Source organism: Mizuhopecten yessoensis, unplaced genomic scaffold, assembly GCF_002113885.1.
Source record: "Mizuhopecten yessoensis strain PY_sf001 unplaced genomic scaffold, ASM211388v2 scaffold3229, whole genome shotgun sequence".
Classification (NCBI taxonomy): domain Eukaryota; kingdom Metazoa; phylum Mollusca; class Bivalvia; order Pectinida; family Pectinidae; genus Mizuhopecten; species Mizuhopecten yessoensis.
Window position 1 is genome coordinate 2,697,955 of NW_018404940.1, and position 25,279 is coordinate 2,723,233.

A 25,279-nucleotide genomic window follows, 5' to 3' on the forward strand; every position below is an offset into this window, starting at 1 on the left:
GTTTTTTTCACTATCGTGTTTTACTTGAATTCAATTTCGATACAGTATCAATGTCTAAAAAAAATATTTTTTAAATGGAAATTTCTATTTAATAGTCGTGTTATTATGATCTTTCAAAGCATAATTTTCCAAAACACTGAAATTTTTAAAGCATTCTAGTCATACGAAAATACAGCAAAACATGGTTACTGTGAAAATAGCATCCTTGCAATCTTGAAAAAATATTATAACAATATTCAAAATTAATACATAGGACCGAAAGAGCAACAATATCCAGATCTGTTGTTTATTAAGGGTTTAACTGGCTGGCTGGCTGGCCATGCAGGTGTCATCAGAACCAGCCGAAACATGTAAATGGTAAATAAACCACAGAACCTTGATGTTGTTGCTCCATCTGCCCTATTGTTTGTGTTTATCTGCCTTGATGAAGCGCTAGTGAATATCGTTAGGTTTCCATTGTAGATTCTTACAACCAATGACTACCAGGATACTCATTTGCCCAAACATTGTCCGCTCAATATCTCGAGTAGTTTCCACGGAGCAACTTCAAACATCATAGGAAGGTTTATTATCATGATAACTCGGACAAGTTTGATAACCGCAATTATTAACATGTCCGAGTATAATTTACTGTAATTTACGGAGTTATGGCCCTTTATTCAAAACGTTGTCCGCTTGAGATCTCCAGTAGGTTTCAACAAATTAACTTCAAACTTAATAGGAAGGTTCATTATCATGATAGCTCAGACAAGTTTGATAGCTACCATTGTCCAACCGTAATATATGGAGTAATGGCCCTTTATGTACAACCATACAGACAACTGCTCATTCATTGTATGACAGACTTATTATGTTCCGCTTTTGAGGTGCCCTTGTTACAATATTCAAACTTGTTGTTGGTGTTGATGTTTACAGATAAGCCTGTGGTGTCCATCACGGTCAAGCCTCCTTCCAGTCGTCAGTATATGGTGCTAGGTGACACCTACAGTGTGTCCTGTAACCCTGTGTCCATCCCTCCGGTCAGCATCATAATGTGGGAGTGGCGCTCTCATCAGGACAACTGGAAAACACTGGCGTACCACAACGATTCGGACATCATCACTGACCGGCGAAGCTCTCTACAGCATGTCGCAACAGAGGCTGGAATCATTCGCTGTCAAGCTACTAACAGATTGGGGACCAGCTCGACTCAAATCGAATTCAAAATCTCAGGTTTGTTAGGATATGTTTTCATTAGCAATTTGATCAGTTTTTGTGTGAAAGAGCTTTAGAGTAATATTTTGAGTAATATCAAAGTTTTACTTTATACACAAACAATGTACGTATTAAACGTTTCACAATGTCATAGCTTGACAAAGGGACCAGTCGATCTTGAAACATTTTGACATGTTTAATACGTACGTTGTTTGTGTATAAAGTAAAAAAATTGATATTTGGATGTTGATATTTATCTTGAAGAAACAACATTTGTTCTTGGTCGGTGAAGTCTATATGTAGAGATAGCTTATGGTAAAAATATTTGATGGAACTTACATAATAACAACTTATTATTTCCACATGTGTATGGCCATCGTTGTTAGATTTTACCTTTTGTTTGATTACTGTTGCCTCCAGTATGACCTGAGTTGGTCCCTGTTTGACTTCTGCTGCCCCCATTGTGACCTCTGTTTGACCTCATCTGTTTTTATCCCCCGCTTTCACCGAAACGAGGGATATTAATTTGGGTCTGTCAAACTTGGTCACAGGGTTAAATGCCTTAAGGGCTCGACCAAGTTCGATGGCCACTTTCAGCGGACCCCATTTGACGGAGTCATGGCCCCTCAAATAATGAAAAATGTAAATATCTGCTGCGTTTCGTTTCCGTGCAAAAAACCTACAACAAAAGTTAACCGATTTTCTTCAAATTTGGTCACAGGGTTAAATGTCTTAAGGGCTCAGCTAAGTTTGACCCCATTTGGCGGAGTTATGGCCCCTTTAATAACCAAAAACGTCATTATCTGCCGTTTTCGTGCAATAACTGCAACAGATGTTATCCGATTGTCTTTAATCTTAGTAACAGGGTTCAACGCATTAAGGGCTCAGACAAGTTTGTCAATCACTTTAATCCGACTCCATTTGGCAGAGTCATTATCTGCTGTTTCCGCTTAATAACTCTAGCAAATATTGGATAAGGCTTTTTTTTCTCGAGTTTCAAGCTATACATTATGTCTCAACAGCACGATACTCACATGTTTAAACCTAACCTCAATAATGTTTACCTATAATATGTCCTGAAAGCAGGGGATATACATTCCACGAATTTGCTTGTTGCCTCTAGTTTAACCTGTCTACTCACTCTACTGTATGCACTCTAATGTTGTCTGAATAATCTATGTAACCTGTATGACATTAGTTACCCATGTATGACCTGTCACATATTCGACCATCTTTGTCTACTATACTCTAATGTTGACTGAATAATCTATGTAACCTGTGTGACATTAGTGACCCATGTATGACCTGTCACATATTCTACCCTCTTTGTCTACTATACTCTAATGTTGACTGTATAATCTATGTAACCTGTATGATATTAGTTACCCATGTATGACCTGTCATAGATTCCACCCTCTTTGTCTACTATACTCTAATGTTGACTGAATAATCTATGTAACCTGTGTGACATTAGTGACCCATGTATGACCTGTCACATATTCGACCATCTTTGTCTACTATACTCTAATGTTGTGTGTATAATCTATGTAACCTGTATGACATTAGTTCCCCATGTATGACCTGTCACATATTCGACTCTCTTTGTCTACTATCCTCTAATGTTGTCTGTATAATCTATTATCTGCTGTTTCCGCTTAATAACTCTAGCAAATATTGGATAAGGCTTTTTTTTCTCGAGTTTCAAGCTATACATTATGTCTCAACAGCACGATACTTACATGTTTAAACCTAACCTCAATAATGTTTACCTATAATACGTCCTGAAAGCAGGGGATATACATTCCCCGAATTTGCTTGTTGCCTCTAGTTTAACCTGTCTACTCACTCTACTGTATGCACTCTAATGTTGTCTAAATAATCTATGTAACCTGTATGACATTAGGTACCCATGTATGACCTGTCACATATTCCGCCCTCTTTGTCTACTATACTTCTGCCTGTTTGACCATTGCTGCCCCCATTGTGACCTCTGTCACTTTTTTGCACCCCTGTATGGCCCATATTTTATCACAATTTCACTTTTTACGCAGGTATAATCTATGTAACCTGTATGACATTAGGTACCCATGTATGACCTGTCACATATTCGACCATCTTTGTCTACTATACTCTAATGTTGACTGAATAATCTATGTAACCTGTGTGACATTAGTGACCCATGTATGACCTGTCACATATTCGACCCTCCTTGTCTACTATACTCCAATGTTGTCTGTATAATCTATGTAACCTGTGTGACATTAGTGACCCATGTATGACCTGTCACATATTCGACCATCTTTGTCTACTATACTCTAATGTTGACTGTATAATCTATGTAACCTGTATGATATTAGTTACCCATGTATGACCTGTCCCATATTCGACTCTCTTTGTCTACTATACTCTAATGTTGACTGTATAATCTATGTAACCTGTATGATATTAGTTACCCATGTATGACCTGTCATAGATTCCACCCTCTTTGTCTACTATACCTCTGCCTGTTTGACCATTGCTGCCCCCATTGTGACCTCTGTCACTTTTTTGCACCCCTGTATGGCCCATATTTTATCACAATTTCACTTTTTACGCAGGTATAATCTATGTAACCTGTATGACATTAGGTACCCATGTATGACCTGTCACATATTCGACCATCTTTGTCTACTATACTCTAATGTTGTGTGTATAATCTATGTAACCTGTATGACATTAGTTACCCATTTATGACCTGTCATATATTCCACCCTCTTTGTCTACTATACTTCTGCCTGTTTGACCATTGCTGCCCCCATTATGACCTCTGTCACTTTTTTGCACCCCTGTATGGCCCATATTTTATCACAATTTCACTTTTTACGCAGAGGTAGCAGATGGGTTGGGGATTGTGATGCCCCCTGTGACCATTGAGGGGGACCTGGTACAGATCTCGTGTTATGCCAGTGTGTGGGAATACCAGTCAGTCAGTCTTTACTACAGGAGGTTTGGTAACTCTACTCAGACCAGACTGGCAACTACTAACACCACCTACGTGTCCTACAACAGGTGAGCTAATGTTTTACCACTTAACCTATCTTTAAGGATGTATGCTACTTTACACATTTTGCCAGTGATTTGTGTTAGAGTCCTCTCCCTTGATAACTTATTAGAGCTATCTGCTAATTCAGAATCACATAACTATCATCATCACATACATAACTGTGTTTATCAAGTGTGATTTGATTAATAATTCCAAATAGCTGTTTATGACAATTGCTGCAAAAATTTCTTAGCATAGAACTCTTTTGAAAAAGGAGGTACGTTATACCATCAGTGAAATTATCACCCAATCAAACTTTCACCCTTTGTTTGTGAAATCCAAATATTCTCAGTGTTTATTTTGCTTTTCACATTTAAGTAATAACTAATGATTAATTCGCCCTTATTTCAGACAGCGAAAAATTTAATTGCGGTGAAAATTTCACGATATACATGTACAGTAAATGGACTTATAAGGTAGCATAAATCCTTAAGATGAGATTATATTTCCAGAAATATTAATGCTTCCAACACGCCAGGGCAATAAAAATTGCCATAAAAATTGTTGTACCAAACAAATCAAAGAAAAAAATATCTAAGGTCTGATTATACAGGGCCAGTAGGATCGGTTTGTCGAAATTTGAGTCTACCTATACGTTATTAAGTGTAACGTCATTAAAATAGGGGTCAAAGGTTACACTGCTATATTCAACCTGTTTTGATGCAGCAAGATGTTTGTTTTGTTGTAAATAAAAAAATGTAATAGTTTTCCTGTCAATCACCATATCATATGATTTATACATATGGCAAAGTATACTGATATTTCTTTGTACTTGTGAAAACAGTATGTATTTCGGTTAATGCTGATTTTTGTTTCAGAACGGCTTATTCATCTGTGGTTCATGTTGATTTTGAGCCAATAGAGAAGTCAGACGAAGGTAGCTACGTATGCGTTGCTGTGCGGCTATCTACTGCCCAAAATGCTTCTACTGACAATGTGACTGTTGAGAAGAGACTGGAAGTTAGAGGTATGATATTAATATCTCTTACCCTTCACAGGTGTGTCTCTCGTTTAGCCAGAAACAGTGCACGCTGAATTGTGACATCATGAAAAGTGATAGCTATATTCAAGTGTATTATCACTGGTACTGCATTAAGTGTGAAGTGCACTGTTATTGTGTCACAGTGACCTTGAATTCCAAGTTGCTTGATTCTGTATGCTTTGATATTTCAAGTATAAAAAAGCAGCTCTGAGATGAAAATGTCCTTGATTATTTCTGGTGGATTGTACGGTACCCTTTACCTTTATTACTCAGATATCTCTTTTTGTTTCAAAAGTCTTATTATGAATTTTGATTAATCTTTGCTTTCAATCTAATCACGTTTACAGATATCGAACCGCCAACATTTCAACAAGAAAGTGATCAAGGCAAAATACCAACTCGTATCGGTATCAAATTCCAACTTCCCGAATGTGATGTCAGTGGTGTTCCAAGACCAACGATAAAATGGTTTAAAGACGGGGCCCTGATAGATCTGAGCAATAACACTTTTGGTTTTGTCATCAGCAATGATAATAAAAGGTATAGTTGTAGAGATATTTGTGCTAAATAATTTTATGAAAAAATGGCATACATTTTTAATGACACCATTTAGCAATATAATGATTTACACATAGACTTCTTATTTCTACCTTCACTTCTGTGCATGTTTTAAAATCATTCAAATATATGATGATCTTGCAAATTGAGATTCATTATTATCAACTGATATTTTTTTCAATTATTCGCAAATTTATGTTGAATTTTATTTTCTGAAAGAAAAAAGAGAGAGTTATCTCCCTTGTAATATTTAATCTCCATATCAGGGTAGAGTTATGTCTTTTTTGTGTATGTTTTGTAAGTTTGTTCCTGGATTCTGTAGCTTTGATAAATCATATCTGAAAAGAAAACCATACCTTTGTAGGACATTTATGAGGAATAATGTAGATGAAGTAAACAAACTATCAACAACAGTGTTTTTAATGTAAAACTTTAACGGGGCTAGACTGGGATCGGAATCCAGGACTTTAGACTATTATACTATTGCTCTTAGCTACCTGCATGTAGTCAACTGAAATGTCTGGGACCATCTGTCCTATAGTTATATCCAAACAGAAGTTAAGGGGAGGTTACTGTATATACAAAAAAACACAGTGGAGTGGGACAGGGATCCTTGTCGTGAAAATTGAGATTACATGTAATGAAAATATATTATTTGAGTTGACCCATTCAAAAAATAGTGAGTTTTCCAAAGAACACAATCCAGCACAGTACACTCATTGGTTTTTATTACAGTTTGACTATCAAGAAAACATCTAAGGTCCACGAGGGAGAATATCTGTGTGAGGCAGAAAACAGGGGAGGAGTAATCTACGGTAACTGGTCGCTCTACTTAGGTATGCAAAACTTATTTATCTCTCAAGATTTTAAATAGTCAAAAATGTTTCAATATTAGCTATTTTATTTTGAATTGAGTCTGAATGAACTTTGCAGAAGATATTTTAACTCAAGAGTTATTTCCCTCAAATATTTCATGTAAAAATATAAAACGTGTGATTAATTGACATATACCCCTGAAATTTCATGATGAACTATTCCAACCTTTGAATTGGAAGAGTTCCAATGTGTCTTCAGGGGTGAATGAGTCAAAAGTAAATTAGACAGCTTAGGGACGTTAGGAGCATTTAGAATCAACACTGCTGCATATGTCTATAATTATGTTTTCATATTAATGTTGAATATTATCGGGCAAAGTTAAATTTGTAGTTTCCGAATAGTTGAAGGGTAAAGAAAATGTGAAAATTATCATTTTGAATTCGCAGATTATCCATTAGAGGATAGTTTTAATAACAGCAAAGCCCTGAAAACAGTTTTTTACAGAAGTATTCATCACGATTTATACATTTCAATTGACAGGAGAGTTGTTCAAGCCTGCACCAGTGTATCAAGGAAGTCAGAATCCCAGTGTAATCATCGCAGTTGTTGTCATAGCAACAGTCGTTCTCGTCGTGGTGTTAGTGGTTCTCATATGTCTATACCGGCGACGATCGGCCATCTTAGTAAGTCAAGGTTAACTTCTGAAGATGATATTGAATGTGATTGGAAGAAGCTTCTAAATGTGATATTGATCTGTGAAAAATGTTAGGAAATATCATTTTTTGCATGTCCATACATCTCATTGTGAGAAGTTATAAAAACTATATTGTATACCGGGAAGTTTTTGCTGCAGTATAATTTTTAGCCTTTTTTGCCCGCTGTAATGAATGTGTATTTAGCAATACAGCGAACATTAATAAACAGCATAATATGTGCAGTAATTAAAAGTGAAGGGCGAAATTAACACTGGGCAAATAGGGATAATTCTGGCGCAGGTTGTATTTCCGACATACAGTACATGCATTATCATAATGGCATTGTTCATTTTCTATATTTTACCAACAAAACTAGTAAAAATCTAATATTTTGATGAAACCTGGTCATTATATGTGATAGCGTTATCCCTTAGTTCAAAATACTGCAGATGAGATTGGAATACCTTTTTATTCAGAACCAAATCAAATATTTTGATTAAAGCTTGTTAAAATGTGTGATAGCGTTATTCCTCAGTTCAGAATACTGCCGATGAAATCAGAATACCTGTTTCTTTCAGAACCAAACTGTTTCTGCCTTGATTGTTCAGTGTAGACAGGTTTCATAGTACAGATGTATTATCGTATTATTTTGCCCTTTCATCTTTTAACCTTTCGACGCCAGACCACAACTCCTCAGCAGATGATTAAATACTTGAATGACATTTCAAACCTTTTCCATCTGTTCTCTTCAGCACAAAGAACTGGAGCAGTCTCTCATTCACCCAGTGAAGGATTACAACCCAGACCTCCCCATTGATGAACAAACCACCTGCATCCCCTACGATCCTAAGTGGGAGTTTCCCAAAAAGAGGCTGCGACAAGGTATTAAAAGAAGGCTGTTAATTAGTCCTGTACCTCTCTGGGTTAAAAGCTGTCAAGGATTGGTTCAATTGAAATTACCTTGACCTACTTTCAAGGTCACAGAGGTCAAATATGTTAAACAAAACTTCAAATGAATATAGAACATGCAATGCAACTTAGGGCCGTGATAATTTTCTTGCAGCTTGCTTAGAAAGAGTTTATCAAGTTCCTTAGTTTGAATGGGCTTGACTTGCTTTATGGTCACAGGCATCAACTATGTTTAAATTTGAACATACATCATGAGTGACTGAAGCCCATGAACCTCTTGTGATGATCCAATCACATTACTGCTGTTATAATAATGAATAGCAGTTAATTGTAAATATCTTTATAACAGAAAAATACAATTCATTAAAAAATTCTTTAAGTGTGTCAGTATTTCCTGTTTTGATTAGGAATGATCTTGGGACAGGGTGCCTTTGGTCGAGTGATAAAGGCTGAAGCCATCGGCATTGTGGAGCACGAGGATGTCACAATTGTGGCGGTCAAAATGGTGAAAGGTTGGTACATCTCTGATTCTTCACATTTGGAATCATAAGATGAATCAAATTATTCTGTAAAATTACAAGGCAGAGCTACCTCCCTTGTGTAATCAGTCCGTAGTGGCCAGTTTGTTTATGCGGAACAACCGGTTTGTCCGTTTTAAAATGTAACATTTTCGGGTATAAATCTTGGACCTGCAAATGTTTATGCAGGCCTTGCAAGGCTTTGTCAAGGCTCGCCTGAAAGTAGCATCAGATTACTGTGTCAAACCTTATTTAATAAACGAGCAACTGTGGTCCGACCGGTTCAACCATTTCAACGAAAACAGCCTAGATCTTTCCCCATGTTTCTTGAGTTGATGTCAGTGTTTTAAAGTTGGATATTTATTGTTTCACAGACTGTACGGACCGCGACCAGATGGAGGCTCTACTCTCGGAACTCAAGATTCTCATCCATGTGGGTCAACATCTAAACATAGTCAACTTACTGGGAGCTGTGACGAAGGACATCAGATATGGTGAGTAAGGGAGAAAACCTTCCTAGAGCTGGGACGAAGGACATCAGATATGGTGAGTAACGGAAAAACCTTCCGAGAGCTGTGACGAAGGACATCAGATATGGTGAGTAAGGGAGATAACCTTCCGAGAGCTTTGACGAAGGACATCAGATATGGTGAGTAAGGGAGAAAACCTTCCTAGAGCTGTGACAAAGGACATCAGATATGGTGAGTAAGGGAGAAAACCTTCCTAGAGATGTGACGAAGGACATCAGATATGGTGAGTAAGGGAGAAAACCTTCGGAGAGCTGTGACGAAGGACATCAGATATGGTGAGTAAGGGAGAAAACCTTCCTAGAGCTGGGACGAAGGACATCAGATATGGTGAGGAAGGGAGAAAACCTTCCGAGAGCGGTGACGCAGGACATCAGATATGGTGAGTAAGGGAGATAACCTTCCGAGAGCTGTGACCAAGGACATCAGATATGGTGAGTAAGGGAGAAAACCTTCCGAGAGCTGTGACGCAGGACATCAGATATGGTGAGTAAGGGAGATAACCTTCCAAAGCTGTGACGAAGGACATCAGATATGGTGAGTAAGGGAGATAACCTTCCTAGAGCTGTGATATAGAAATTATAGAATTATCACACTGCATTTTCAGAGTTTGTGATGAGAACAATTTTTTCATTACAAGTACGTGGATAAAATCAAGAGACCATCACACTTTTTATATGCCCATCAAATTTGACAGGTATGACAGCGTCCGTCTTTCCGGCTTAAACTTTTGTTTGTCCGGCAATCTCCTCCTACATTTTTCAACGGATCTCTTTGAAACTTGGTTTACATTATAATCATGATATGAAGTTGTGTCTCCCTTAAAAGAATTTTAATTCGACAATTTTTCCAAAAGTAATTGCTCTTCGTTCATTTCAGTATTTGATTTTTTGTCCGGCAATCTTCTCCTACTTTTTTTGACAGATTTCTTTGAAACTTAGTAGGCTAAATAATCATGATATGTTGTTTTGTTTCCTTGAAAAGAATTTTGATTCAACAATTTTTGCAAAAGTTATTGCCCTTTGTTTATTTCAGTATTTGATTTTTGTCCAGCAATATCCTCCTACATTTTTCAACAGATCTCTTTGAAACTTGGTTTACATTATAATCATGATATGAAATTGTGTCTCCATTAACAGAATTTTGATTCAAAGATTTTTGCAAAAGTTATTGCCATTTGTTCATTTCAGTATTATTATTTTTTTTTTATCCAGAGATTTTCTCCTACATTTTTTATAGTATGTCAGCTAACCACTCTTAGAATGATGCAGATCTTATTTCATTGTAAGAAAGTATATAACACTATATGGCATTCAACAGGCGTATAGTGGGCCGCCCAGCGGTACTCTTGTTGAGTATTCTCATATGGACAACCCATAATAATGAATTTATCATGCTACCAGTAGGTAGTATAATGTAGCATAAACATGATAAATAAGATATACCTAATATATCAGAAGAAAAAAATCAGCAGTTTAATTTTCAGCAATAATGGCAAATTTATCATGAGAGCATATATAACTACGCAGCATACCCTATATAGTAACTACCTTGGAAGGGACGAAATTTACACTGAGCGAATATAGATTTTATTTACTCTTGAAGGGCGGATGTTTGTCTGGACAAAAGTTTCCTGCTTTACAGAATAAATTGACGGGGGTGAGGGAGGGGTGATGGACTGGGAGCTGGGATGAAAGACATTAAAACTTTCAAAGAAAATGGGGCAGAATTTGCATTTTTACCACATTTTCCATATTCTTATTTTTAAACAAAATTGGCCACTGAAATTCACACCTGGCTACTATTTTGGCTACTGATTTTTTAGGTCCAGGAAGCACTATTTTCCATCTTTTCCAAGTTTTGTGAAATATGCACCAATATTGAGGTTACATGTTTTGATTTTCTGATTATTATATGAGATCATATTTTCTATGACATAACAAGTATTATGCCAAAAAGTTGGCCACTGATCAAAGAGAACTACAAGTTTTGCATAAGAACCCTATTTTATTTGAAATGGATTCCATTTCCGAAATCTGCATTGCAAACACTACAGAGAATTCCAGGTATATGAAATGTTCGACCCATTGCCAGTTTGTGTATACTGTGAAACCTGCTCATGCGACCAACTCCATAAAGAGACCATCTGTGTTAGTTTTGGACTTCCCGAGGGTGGTCTCTCAATACAGGTTTGACTGAGGTATGTATTTTATCTTTGTAGGGGAGCTCTATGTCATCGTGGAATATGCTCACTTTGGAAATCTCCGTAACTACATGTTAAAGAACAAAAACACATTCAAGGATGTCATGGATGATTACATCGACCCTGTGGAGGAGAAGAAACGAGAAGCTGCAAAGGAAGCCGCAGCTTCAAAACCATATTATGTCAATAAAGCTCTGAAGGATCATTCTGCTGACCTGATTGGTCCCTCCCTAACAACGAAAAATCTTATCTGCTGGGCATTTCAAACGGCAAGAGGGATGGAATATCTGTCCTCCAAGAAGGTCAGTTTATCAAGGTGGTCTTTCTACAACGTGGGAGCAAAATAATTGTCGCGTTAAGTGTACAGTACGTTAAGTGTACAGTACGTTAAGTGTACAGTATGTTAAGTGAACAGTACGTTAAGTGTACCGTACGGTAAGTGTACAGTACGTCAAGTGTATAGTACGTTAAGTGTACAGTACGTCAAGTGTACAGTACGTTAAGTGTAGAGTTAACGTACTGTACACTTAACATACTATACACTTAATGTACTGTTCACTTAACATACTGTACACTTAACATTCTGTACACTTAACATACTGTACCCTTAACATACTGTACACTTAATGTACTGTACGCTTAACATACTGTACTCTTAACATACTGTACACTTAATGTACTGTACGCTTAACATACTGTACACTTAACAAACTGTACACTTAACGTACTGTCCACTTAATGTACTGTACACTTAAAATACTGTACACTTAATGTACTGTACTCTTAACGTACTGTACACTTAACAATCTGTACACTTAACGTACTGTACACCCTACATACTGTACACTTAACGTAATGTACACTTAACGTACTGTACTCTTAACATACTGTACACTTAACGTAATGTACACTTAACGTACTGTACTCTTAACATACTGTACACTTAACGTAATGTACACTTAACGTACTGTACCCTTAACGTGCTGTAAACTTGACATACTGTACACTCAACGTACTGTACACTTAACGTGTACAGTATGTTAAGTGTATAATACGTTAAGTGTAAAGTATGTTAAGTGTACAGTACATGAAGTGTACAGTATGTTAAGTGTATAATACGTTAAGTGTAAAGTATGTTAAGTGTACAGTACGTCAAGGGTACAGTACGTTAAGGGTACAGTACATTAAGTGTACAGTACGTTAAGTGTACAGTATGTCAAGTGTACAGTACGTTAAGTGTACAGTACGTTAAGTGTACAGTTTATTTTGTTTTCTTTATTTAAGAAGAACAGACCCTGAGAGTACAAGTGACTAACAGTTAGTACTGTATTCGTTCGACAATAAGCCCATGCCCGGTAATAAGCCCACCTATGACAGACATAGTTCTGTAGAAATTATAACAAATGCTATTTCATTGCCCTGTATAAAGTTAAAAGGTAAATACAGTTCATAATGCTTTTCTTCAAGAAACCAGTGGCAAATTCCAAAAGATATATTTTGTATTGCTCTTCATTTATTATTTTTTCATGTTCACTCGCATAACAGAAATTGGCACACAGAAAATCCCTATCGGTACTTTCACCAATGCCTACTTGGAGATTACTTATTTTATTTGTACAATTAATTTTGAACTTCCTTTTAATGTGTTTTAAATGCTGGTACTATAAGCTGTCCCTTACCTTTATTTTATTTAAGTGAATAGGTCCTCAAAGCAACAGCATAGAACATGCATAGTTTTCAAACTCTAAGAATTATATTCTTTATGAGCAAAATTAATACAAATTGAATTTGTAAAGAGCTGTTTAGTAAATAATGAGCAGTATCTGTTTTAGAATGGGAAAAAAACATGCTTTTAATCATGCATTAAACTGTAGTTTTGAATTCAAATTAATGTATGATTATTTTTTTGTGTAGTACATTCATCGAGACTTGGCAGCCAGGAACATTCTATTGGCTGAGGACAATGTGGTTAAGATATGTGATTTTGGGCTCGCTAAAGACTGCTACAAAAACCCAGAGTACTTCAAGAAGGGCGATGTAAGTACGGCGTTGAATTGGGAAAGATGCATTTGACATATTATTTAGGCCTGAACAAAACAAAAGTTACAACAAAATTATCAAAGTAATTAAGCAATGAATGTTTTAGTAAATGTTTTTATGGTCCTGTAACACACATTGCTATTGATGACAAACTTAATAAAGCCTGGCAGGGCTTTATTTAAGTTTGTCAGCAATAGAAATGTGTGTTATAGGACCATAACAATATTTGCTAAAATATTCATTATTTATATTTACATTTTGATGGAGTAGTTACGCTTTATTGAGTTATTTCAAACAGCAAATTAAGTCTTGACAACAATGAAATTGATGATGTCACAATAGAGAATGGTGATGTAACAATAGCAAATGTTGTTATAGTCTCATAACAACATTTGCCTTCTCATAGGCTTAGGATAACGACAATTTGCTAGTAGCTTGTTGGCATGGAGTGCTAGAAATTTTAAAAACAAAGGTCACATATAAAATCAGGTGAGTTTCTTCAGACCCCTTGGCCTCTTGTATGTACATCATGTCTGTCTACATATGCTTAGTCAAACATGAAATGTTTTAGACTTTCTTGATTGAAGCAAAAGAGGAAGATAAAGACAGTAGAAATGGGAGAGCAATATTTTGGACAAATTTTTACCAAAGTCTTTCTGTTTCAGAGCCCTGTGCCATTAAATGGATGGCTATAGATTGTTTGTATATCTATGTTACAGGACCCTGTATCGGTAAAATGGGTGGCTATGAATTATTTGTATATATCTGTGTTCAGGGTCCTGTGCCAGTAAAAAAGATAGCTTTAGATTGTTTGTATATCTGTGTGTCAGGGCCTTGTGCCGGTAAAATGGATGGCTATAGATAGTTTAGAAATCTGTTTTTCAGGGCCTTGTGCAGGTAAAATGGATGGCTATAGATTGTTTGTATATCTGTGTGTCAGGGCCTTGTGCCGGTAAAATGGATGGCTATAGATAGTTTATAAATCTGTTTTTCAGGGCCTTGTGCAGGTAAAATGGATGGCTATAGATAGTTTGTAAATCTGTTTTTCAGGGCCCTGTGCCGGTAAAATAGATGGCTATAAATAGTTTTATATATGTGTTTCAGGGCCCTGTGCCGGTAAAATGGATGGCTATAGAGTCCCTAACTCATCGCCTCTACACCACCAAGAGTGATGTGTAAGTACCAAATTATTGTTCTTTTTTTCTTGCAGCAAACATTAGAAATATCCCCTATGCTGTCTCATTAGTGAGACTTTTTTGTCATGTCCATTAGGAGAAACATGAGGAGAATGTTTCACTTACGTTATTTGTCAAAAGGTAATTTTTTGTGTAATCTAAAAGATATTGAATAGTATCAGGACAAAGATATATATATATATCTAACATAAACATGTCTCCAATGTACTTTCAATAATACAGTTACTAGTGTGTTGTATATAGCTATTATGTCACACATAATTGTTTTCCAAATTATTTATTGCAAAAAGCCATTACACTGAATTTTAGCACCTCTCCAGAATGTGCTGAATTTTCCAATTTTACACATATGGATACCTGTATCAATGAAAAATCGCCCAAATGTAATTGAAATTGATTTATTCCCCATGTTATGATAGTGCTATAGGTACATACAACTTACCTGTATATGACCAGGTACATAAAGTTTCTCTATATTCACAGGTGGTCCTATGGGATATTTCTATGGGAGCTGTTTTCCCTAGGTAAGATATTTTCAGAAAAAGTACATTGTTAAATCAGCATTTCAATGAAAATGTATTTGAGATTCATCACTTATGAATAGTATAATTATTGTATAATGATGATCCTATTGGTTGGGGGGAAAACTTCACAAGAATTATTTAAGGCTGTATGATACTTTACACCTGTGATAAATGTCATAGTTATCTCCCTTAGAATTATTTTCATTACCTAATTATTCAGAATTGTCTGAGTGTTTTCAATGTATGTATTCATGAGTACCTTTCCCATGGGTCATCACTTTTTATGTACTTTTCCAGTGAGTCATCAATTCTTGTGTACCTTTCAAATTTGTCATCAATTTTTGTATACCTTTCATTAGCATCATCAGTTCTTTTTTATATATCAAATTTGGCATCAATTAATTAACCAAGTCCAAATTACAAAAATACTGCAGAACCTTAAGGAGGGACATATCTCTTATCTCAAATTTAAACTCACCATCAGAAGGTAAAGTAATTGGAACTTTTTTCCAAATACAGGAGGAAGCCCTTATCCAGGAGTGGAGATCAACGAAAAATTCATTGACCTTGTCAAGAGTGGTTATATCATGGACAAGCCATACTATGCCTCCGATGAAATGTAAGCAAAAAAGTGGCACCACAATGAAGATTTTACTGTAGTGATATCACACAGAGGTGGTCTCCCAAGACAGGTTTTTACTGTAACAGTAGTGGTCTTATAAAGAGGTGGTCTCTCAAGACAGGTTTTACTGGAACAGTAGTGGTCTTACAAAGAGGTGGTTTATCAAGACAGGTTTTACTGTAACAGCAGTGGTCTTACAAAGAGGTGGTCTCTCAAGACAGGTTTTACTGTAGCAGCAGTGGTCTTACAAAGAGGTGGTCTCTCAAGACAAGTTTTACTGTAACAGCAGTGGTCTTACAAAGAGGTGGTCTATCAAGACAGGTTTTACTGTAACAGTAGTGGTCTTACAAAGAGATGGTTTATCAAGACAGGTTTTACTGTAACAGCAGTGGTCTTACAAAGAGGTGATCTCTCAAGACAAGTTTTACTGTAGTCATTTCAATAGGAAAAATAAAGAAAAGAGATTATAAGACTATCATAAAATAAGATTTCACAGTTTTCAAATCATTTTTATAGATTAAGGAAAAAAGGTCCGTCAAGACAGGCTTCACTCTAATGGTTGTTAAAAAACAGCTTTTAAGACAGGTTTTACTGTTTTGGTCTCATTAATTTGATAAGTGTTGGCTAATCAGGTGAAATAAATGTTTCACTTCTTAAGAACTTTTATACAATAATTTTGTGTTGACAGGTACAAGGTAATGAAGGCCACATGGAGACACGACCCAGATGATCGACCTTCGTTCTCAGGACTCGCCTCACTCATGGGCGACTTTCTCGAGGCTAACGTTAAACAGGTGATCAGCAAAGTTTTCAGACACGTACAAGAAACAAAAAGAACCAATAATAATAGAATTTTATTCATGATGTTCATAATTTCAATAACTTGAAGTGTATTTTTAGTCTTGGAAAAAAAATCCACTTATAATAATGTCAGAATACATATGTGTTTAGCTTGGAATTATGTATTTGAGCTGTTAACATTTTGTCGAATTAAATGTTTTCTGTCTAGTACAGTCGGACTGTCCATATCGAAAATATCACAGGGAACAAAGATCATAGGGGTTAAGCTTACGTAAATATGTGAACATTTAGACCTAGTTAAAGAATCTTACTCGCTTGATCATGGCCTCATTAGCATGAAACAATTGTGATATTTGAAATATGATTTTTGAAAAACGTTAGTTTCACAAATGTGTCTGTTCTGTTGGTTGTCTTCAGGTGATTATACTAACTCCCCATTCATTTACTTTCAATACTTTTATGTTCCTGCCATAAAATGGAGGGGAGATGAGGAGCATATAGTGTTGTCCATGTTCGTCTACTCATCATTCAATGTAAACAGTTCAGCAACTTCATTCTTTGACAAATGTCAAAAGTATGCAAATACATCAGATGAGTGTGTGTTTAGGTTTAAGTATGAGAATGCCTCTGACATCTGTGTGTGTTAGGGTTCCAAGGTCAAGGCCAAGGTCACTGTTGCTACCAGTATATATAGAAAGTTGTTGTAACTATTAATAGAACATTATCAAACACTGTAACTAGTTTCACATGGCGGCAGGGGCATTTATATTTCACAGACATTTTCTATTTGAACATATAAAAGATGACACAGACAGATTTGCATTAACTTCTTTATGAAGTTGCAAGGTTTTGAACAACTGGACTGTAGATGATACAGGTTTCAGGATTTAACAGATTTAAAAGCACTATTTTGAATATTGTGCTGACTTATTTTACCCTGAATATTTAGAATATTACAACCATTTTCCTAAATTCACCGTAACATTTCATCTGTCCTATTTCAGTATTATTTGGACCTCAACGAGCCATATATCAAAATGAAGGACCTGGAAAAATCAGGGATGTCCGAGGGAGCTTGTGGAAGCTCTGCTGACCAGGAAGGCTACTACAAGATGAATGGGGAGACCAAAAACAAACTTCACTCGGACTACACTAAAATGTCCCCAGCGCCTCCTATTCCCTTGGACAAGGCTTCTATTGAGGACGAGAGATATGTTAATGCAAACAAATGGCGGACAGATAAAAAGAAGGAAAATGCTAAGGAAATGGAGCTTGTGCCTCTTATAATTGAGGATGACAACCTCGGTGAGGATGGGGATGAGTCTGAGGAGGTGAGGCTAAGGAGAAAGATGAATAAGGCAAACCCAGGGGACGAATCTCCACCACTGTTAAACACGAGGGCAGAGGTGCATCGGTCTGACGACACCGACAGCGGACATTCTAGTACTTACGCTCCGGGAACATCACCCGATATCGGTGTGGACGGTTATCTTGTACCAAAAACAGGACCAGATGGTACACAATTTGTTGAACCCAAAAAAACAAAAAAGGAGGAGGATTCAAGTGGAGTGAACTCTGATTATAACTACCGGGATCGTCCTCCTCCGACTTACTCAGCCGTGATACAAGACGGGGACGTGGTAGTGTAGGTAAAACCAGGGCTGTCTCATTATATCAAAGGCGTGTGTACATCTGTGTTGTTGTTCATTTATTTTTATGAAAAATGATAGCATTAAATACATTATATGGGTTTTCAGGTTAATTTTACATTAACAACTCTTGCCATGTACTAATTAATGACTTATAAAGAAATTAAGGAGCAATCAGGGATTTTCTCCAATTTTACTCAAATTCACATCATAGTTAAAATTAATGGCATTTCAGATCTGTTGTATTATTGTTGTAAAAAATGTTTCTTTTTATGTTGTCCATTTATTAACTAAAAAATTTAGTTTCATAGGAATATTTTGTACAATTTATTTCTTACTTTAATTAATGTAGGTTTAAAGTATTGTATGATATGGATTGTAGATTGTAATTGGTGTAATCTAATTTGTCGTACCCTCACCACAGTTGCCTTGTGTTTAACAAACTATTTTGTAATTATTTTGTTAATTGTTATTGTGTCCCAAATTTCTTTAATATGGAATTTAAGGTATATGCTATCATATTCATTATAAATTGTGGTTTGTGTTAGAGTTATGTCCCTTTAAATTATTGTAATGCGTGTCATCTAATAATCAAACCTTTTCTGGGTGATATTAGTTCAGCATCCTGGTGAATCAGATATGGTATCACTGCAAACATGTCCAAATAACCAATCACAAAGAGGTTTTTCAGGGTTTTTTAGGGGAATTATTTTTAAAGAAGGTATATATCTATCCTTAAATCTTTATTACGGGGCTGCTTGCAGTACCACCATATTGAATTTAATTGTAAAAGTATTTAATATCCTGGTTGTATGATTATTAGATTATAAAATATCTCGTTCACACAAATGCTTGCAGTACACCTGTAAGGAACAGTATTGTTTGATGTGTTATGTGGACTAAAAAAGGAATGTAATCTCTTTCACTAGGATGGTTGTTATACCCAAATCTATCATGGTCATCGATTTCAATTTTGAATTCAAACTGGACACTAGTCATATGAATTGCTCATTTTTTATAATTTGATTTCTGTTTGATATTTTTTTTTGATTTTGTAACTTTTTTGTTGATGCTTTTTAAGAAATATGTTATCAAGTTTGAAAGACATTAAAAAAGCACTGATATTTTACTTACTGATTATAGTTGGGACCAAACCTTTTTTTACAAAAATGAACTTATAACACACAAAAAAGATTATTCAAAGCATGCCAAGTAATCATGTAAAATAAATTTTAAGGTAGATAATTTGTCATGTAGGAAAGTTATCGTAACTGTAAAAACTGAATAGTTTGATTTTAGAAGAAAACATTGTACCACATACTGAATAGAAAAATATTTTTGTGAACATATTGGTTAGGGTTTTGTAGTACTTGCAGTTCTGTAATATTGTTTTTATTTTAAGTTTTAACAATTTCTTTTTGTTATAATTTGCCAAGGATTAAATGCTTTACTTCATTCCAGCATTTAGAACTTTTATTTTATTATGATTTTTCTATTACATGTTATAACTTGTGTACAGAAAGTGTTGTTTAAGTTTTATCATAATTTTTGCTGATTTGAGTTGTACAGTTTGACCAGTCAACCTTGACCGTAATGATAGGGATAACAGTGTTGACCAAATAATATACATTGTACTGTAGTTTCTGTTTGTCTTGTTTACATCACCATGGAGATTGTGTAAAACATAGCCCTAGTACTTGTCGTTACTATTATTTTTTTATAGAAAAATCAATTGCAAAAAGAAAATAATTGTCCAGACATGAGAGCACGCTTAATTTTTAAATCCCTGTTACCTTTTACTGTCGAACCTCGTTAATCTGGACACTTTGATTCTACGGGCAAATGTCTGGATTAGCAAATTTCTGGATAAACAATACAGACTTTTTACCGATCTTGACTTCTGGTAAAAAAAAAAATGTTTATCAAAAAAATATTGTAAATGTCCTTAACAAGGGTTATAGCGATTCTTGTGAAAGTACATGCATCTTCAAGTAATTTTCTCAATTTTTTCTAGGCACCTATATCAAGATGTTATATATTTTTTTCAATGACTCTTCTAGTGGACAAACCCAGGACTTCTGGTTTACTAGTCTGAAGCTCTTCCAAATGAGCTAAAAAGAAATTCTCCCTGGCTTATTATATATATATAATAAGATAATAGTATTGTGTTCATATGTTGACAAGGATAGATTTGCTAGCCACAGTCAATCGCCTTCACAACTTGCCTATGAAGAACTTGCCAGCGACACTTTGGTTGTGAAGTTAAAAATGAATTTGCCATAATTTATTAAGTCTGGAAATCAGTATTGAAGTCAGTTATTACAGCATTCACTGTATACCCCATGTACCGGTCCATACATCATCACTTATAGTCACCGAGCCATATTGGTGGTTTTATGTGTTTAAATATTATTCTGCCAAAATTATCAAATGAAAGATATGTCATTATTTAATATCTTTTTATTTTAAATTTTATTACTTGACAATCATGAGTGAATTTACCAGCTTGGTCTGTAAATATTGAAGATATTTTTTATGTCTCGAATAAATATATTAACAAGATTTGTTCTAAAGCCTTCTTCGTAAGTAGGTAAGTTTTCTTCTGCAGTAACCACCTGTCCTTAGGAACCACCTGTTTTAAGGGACCACCTGTCTTCTATGACCCTATAGCTGTCTTCCCTAATAAATGTTTAACCTTTATCTATGACCTGCATCAGTAGCCTCCCTTATTTGAACTCTCCTCGAAGGTCGCAACCGACTGGTTTGATTATTTATTATCTATGCAATTGTGTGAGAAAATATCTTCTAAATGTTACACATACTTTTTGTAATCCTGTTATATACACTAGGGCTGCAACAATACATCAACATGACGATAGTATACGATACAAATCTCGATACTGTGGTCACGATACGATACGTATCACGATAAACTGGTCACGATACGATACGTTTCACGATAATGTGGTCACGATATGATACTTATCACGATACTGTGGTCACTATACGATCCGTATCACTATACTGTGGTCACGATACGATACGTATCACGATAAACTGGTCACGATACGATACGTTTCAGGATAATGTGGTCACGATACGATACGTATCACGATAATGGGGTCACGATACGATACGTTTCACGATAATGTGGTCACGATATGATACTTATCACGATACTGTGGTCACGATACGATCCGTATCACTATACTGTGGTCACGATATGATACGTATCACTATACTGTGGTCACGATATGATACGTATCACTATACTGTGGTCACGATATGGTACGTATCACGATACTCTGGTCACGATATGGTACGTATCACTATACTGTGGTCACGATATGGTACGTATCACTATACTGTGGTCACGATATGATACGTATCACTATACATATAGTAACAGTTGCTCCTTCTCTCCTCTGTATCCCTTTTCTTCTCCTTCACTCCATACTTTATCCCTGCTACTCATTTTCCCGTCTTTTCTTCGATCTGCTGGATAACCAAACTACGTGGTAGTGAAGTGGATGTAAAACCTATCAATCAATCAAGCAAAGAGAAAAGATATGTTACAAATTTTTAATGGCGATATGACAACTGGAAACAGACTGGCCATGGCTTTGAAGTTTCACATCTTTGAACTTGCTTGCGGAGCTGGAGCTGTCACTTGCCATGTTGGAACGGATATATGAAGACTAAACTCAGAAAAAACAAAATCCGGAAAACATTGCAGGTGTATCGTAACCTCCCAAAAAATATTGTGCATCGTACCGTATTCAAAATATTGCGATATATGGTCACATGATATATCCTTGCAGCCGTTATATACACCAATTATTGAATGAACCTCTTTCATGTTTTTCCTTTTTCTTTTTTCTCTTTTTCATAACATGTAACTATTTGAATCAGTGACTTCACAAGACTTATCTCTCTAACTGTTTCATATTTTATATCACATGCAAACTTATAAGGTGAAATTTGATGTGAGCAATTGATATTTTCTCAACGCACTGCCCTTAAATGATATCTATACAATTATTTTAAGGTCTGGTTTAGAGGTCTATTACAATTTTGCCCGATGCTGGCTGTTTAATCCGTGCATGCTTACCAGCACACGGGGGTTAAATAGTTGAGACCTCTCAGCTGACCGATCCTGGTACATGTAGCACTATACACTATTGTTACTAAAATCCAAAATTCCTTTAAAAAAAAAATAAGAGAAAAAAAATCAAAAACAATCTTACAGAATTTATTCAATGAAAATACTAGATCTTTTTCTGACCATAGTTATGTTTCTCTGTAAGTCCTCAAATTTATTTTTGTATTTACAAGTTACAATATTAAGTTACGATGTTTATTCGGTCAGATGTTAGTTAATATAATATATAACCAGTCTACCTCATTCAAAATTTGTGAAATTTCAGAAACGAGAAGTGGTCATTTCAACATTCAGATCAAGTATATTTTGGAAATTTTAAGAAATCTGTGCCAAATTTGTATCAATGTTTAATTTATTTAAAATTAGATTGTGTTTGTTACGAATTCTTGTGAGTTTACGTTCATGTATGTATATATTAATTGAGAAGATGTTCAAAAGTAGTTTATACATACGTACATACTGAAATCTTCTAATTCATTTGAATCATTAATCTTCATTCTTTAAAAATATTTCATAAAGTAAAACTTGCTGAAACTCAGACCTTTCTAAATGGTGATGAATTATATTGAAATTGAAAGAAAATTAATGTACTGCCACCATTTTTCGAGAGAAATTTTTACACTATAAAGCGGTAGAGGAAACAAGGATGGCCGTTATATCAAGGGTTAACATATAAATGAGCTCATCCAACTTGATATACGATGTCTTTGAATGTTCCTGTCCATCCTTTGACCCTAGACACCCCCTCCCACTACTCCTCACAGGATCTGTACCTTTGATCAAGGAGTTGGAGCCCTACAATGGCCCCAAATAGCTTCAATAGCTTTGTGTTGTCATGAAATAAGTTGGATGAGTGGTTATTCCCTCCCTCCTCCCCTCCCCCTGTCAAATATTGATAAAAAAAAAACTTGATCAAACATTATAAGCTTCGAAGAATGGCTGATGCTGTCTCTAAATCTGTATCATGGGATTGATTCCATTTTTTGTAGCGAAGTGGAGATATGCAAGTTTTTTTTTGTTTTTTTTCCATTTTTTTTTTATATAAAGTTCATTTTTAGGGTGGAATGGGGCTTTTACAGAAAAGTTTCTCTGAATTCCTAAATTCTATTTATGCAACACTTTTATGCAAGAAATTAACTAAAATGTCCAAAATTTCATTTACACCTGCAATCTGTTAAACTGATATAAAGTGTATATATATATCTTTGTACTTTTGTTCTGTTGCTGGAGTTGACAGTGTTGTTATTGTGTAATAAATTGTATTTTTTGTATCACTATACACATACAAAGTATCAGATAGGCTGTCCAGAGAATTGAAAATATTGTGTTGACAATATCTAAATACTTTAGTATTTCACGTGTCCAAACTACCACTTGTTGTAATTATTTTCTGTTTTTATGCAAGGTAGAATGATTCTCTTGTAAAGGTAGAATGATTCACTTGTAAAGGTAGAATGATTCTCTTGCAAAGGTAAAATGATTCTCTAGTAAAGGTAGAATGATTCTCTTGTAAAGGTAGAATGATTTTCTTGTAAAGGTAGAATGATTCTCTTGTAAAGGTAGAATTATTCTCTTGTAAAGGTAGAATGATTTTCTTGTAAAGGTAGAATGATTCTCTTGTAAAGGTAGAATGATTCTCTTGTCAAGGAGCATTATTAGCTCACCTGCCCGAAGGGCAAGTGAGCTTATGCTGTGGTGCGGCGTCCATCTGGCTGTCGTCCGTCTGTCGTCAATTTTTCCATTAAAACGACTTCTTCTCAACAACCAAAAGTCCCAGGGTACTGATATTGGGCTTTAGCATGTTGGGATGAAGGGCTACCAAGTTTGTTCAAATGAATGACCTTGATCCACTTTCAAGGTCACAGAGGTCAAATGTCTTAAAATCTTTAAGCAACTTCTTCACAATAACCAAAAGGCCCAGGGTACTGATATTATGCCTGTAGCATGCTGGGATGAAGGCTACCAAGTTTGTTCAATTAAATGACCTTGACCCACTCCCAAGGTCACAGGAGTCAAATGTGTTAAAATCTTCAAACGTCTTCTTCTCAATAACCAAAAGGCCCAGGGTACTGAAATTGGGCCTGTATCATGCTGGGATGAAGGGCTACCAAGATTGTTCAAATGAATGACCTTGACCCACTTTCAAGGTCACACGGATCAAATATGTTAAAATCTTCAAACGTCTTCTTCTCAATAACCAAAAGGCCCAGGGTACTGAAATTGGGCCTGTATCATGCTGGGATGAAGGGTTACCAAGTTTGTTCAAATGAATGACCTTGACCCACTTTCAAGATCACAGAAGTCAACTGTCTTCAAATCTTCAAAAAAACTTCTTCTCAAAGGCCTTGGAGCATGATATTTGGCCAGTAACATGCTGGGATGAAGGACTACCAAGTTTGTTCAAATGAATGACCTTGACATATATTCAAGGTCACATGGGTCAACTTTGTGTAAAACCTTTTAACAACTTCTCAATAAGCAAAAGGCCAAGGGTAATGATATTTGGCCATTAACATGCTGGGATGAAGGACTACCAAGTTTGTTCAAATGAATAACCTTCGCCCATATTCAAGGTCACAGTGGTCAATATATGTTTAAATCTTTAAATGACTTGTTCTGTATAACCAAAAGGTCCAGGGTACTGATATTTTCCCAAAAGCATGCTGGGTTGGAGGACTAAACTCTGTTCAACCCAATGTCCTTGTTCGACATTCAAGGTCATATGTTTAAACCTTTTAATAGGTTCTTATTAATCAAACACTGATATTCTGCCTGTAGCTGTATTTTTTTTTTTTTTTTTT

General features: G+C 35.6%; 1 protein-coding gene across 4 annotated transcripts in view; it reads left to right on the forward strand.

Moving 5' to 3' along the window:
- The window catches only part of LOC110447179 (vascular endothelial growth factor receptor 1-like), a 53,574-nt gene extending 32,696 nt beyond the window's left edge, over nucleotides 1-20,878 (forward strand). For all 4 annotated transcript variants that reach the window (XM_021492701.1, XM_021492702.1, XM_021492703.1 and 1 more), the window contains 16 exons: nucleotides 916-1,212; nucleotides 4,062-4,242; nucleotides 5,095-5,243; nucleotides 5,606-5,798; nucleotides 6,552-6,652; nucleotides 7,173-7,315; nucleotides 8,080-8,209; nucleotides 8,644-8,748; nucleotides 9,129-9,248; nucleotides 11,503-11,786; nucleotides 13,399-13,521; nucleotides 14,629-14,699; nucleotides 15,204-15,244; nucleotides 15,764-15,863; nucleotides 16,555-16,660; nucleotides 17,672-20,878. In XM_021492701.1, the coding sequence (XP_021348376.1) occupies nucleotides 916-1,212; nucleotides 4,062-4,242; nucleotides 5,095-5,243; nucleotides 5,606-5,798; nucleotides 6,552-6,652; nucleotides 7,173-7,315; nucleotides 8,080-8,209; nucleotides 8,644-8,748; nucleotides 9,129-9,248; nucleotides 11,503-11,786; nucleotides 13,399-13,521; nucleotides 14,629-14,699; nucleotides 15,204-15,244; nucleotides 15,764-15,863; nucleotides 16,555-16,660; nucleotides 17,672-18,316 (2,789 nt within the window). In that variant the 3' untranslated portion in view covers nucleotides 18,317-20,878. The remainder of the gene's footprint in view (nucleotides 1-915; nucleotides 1,213-4,061; nucleotides 4,243-5,094; nucleotides 5,244-5,605; nucleotides 5,799-6,551; nucleotides 6,653-7,172; nucleotides 7,316-8,079; nucleotides 8,210-8,643; nucleotides 8,749-9,128; nucleotides 9,249-11,502; nucleotides 11,787-13,398; nucleotides 13,522-14,628; nucleotides 14,700-15,203; nucleotides 15,245-15,763; nucleotides 15,864-16,554; nucleotides 16,661-17,671) is intronic.
- The last annotated feature ends 4,401 nt before the right edge of the window (nucleotides 20,879-25,279 follow it).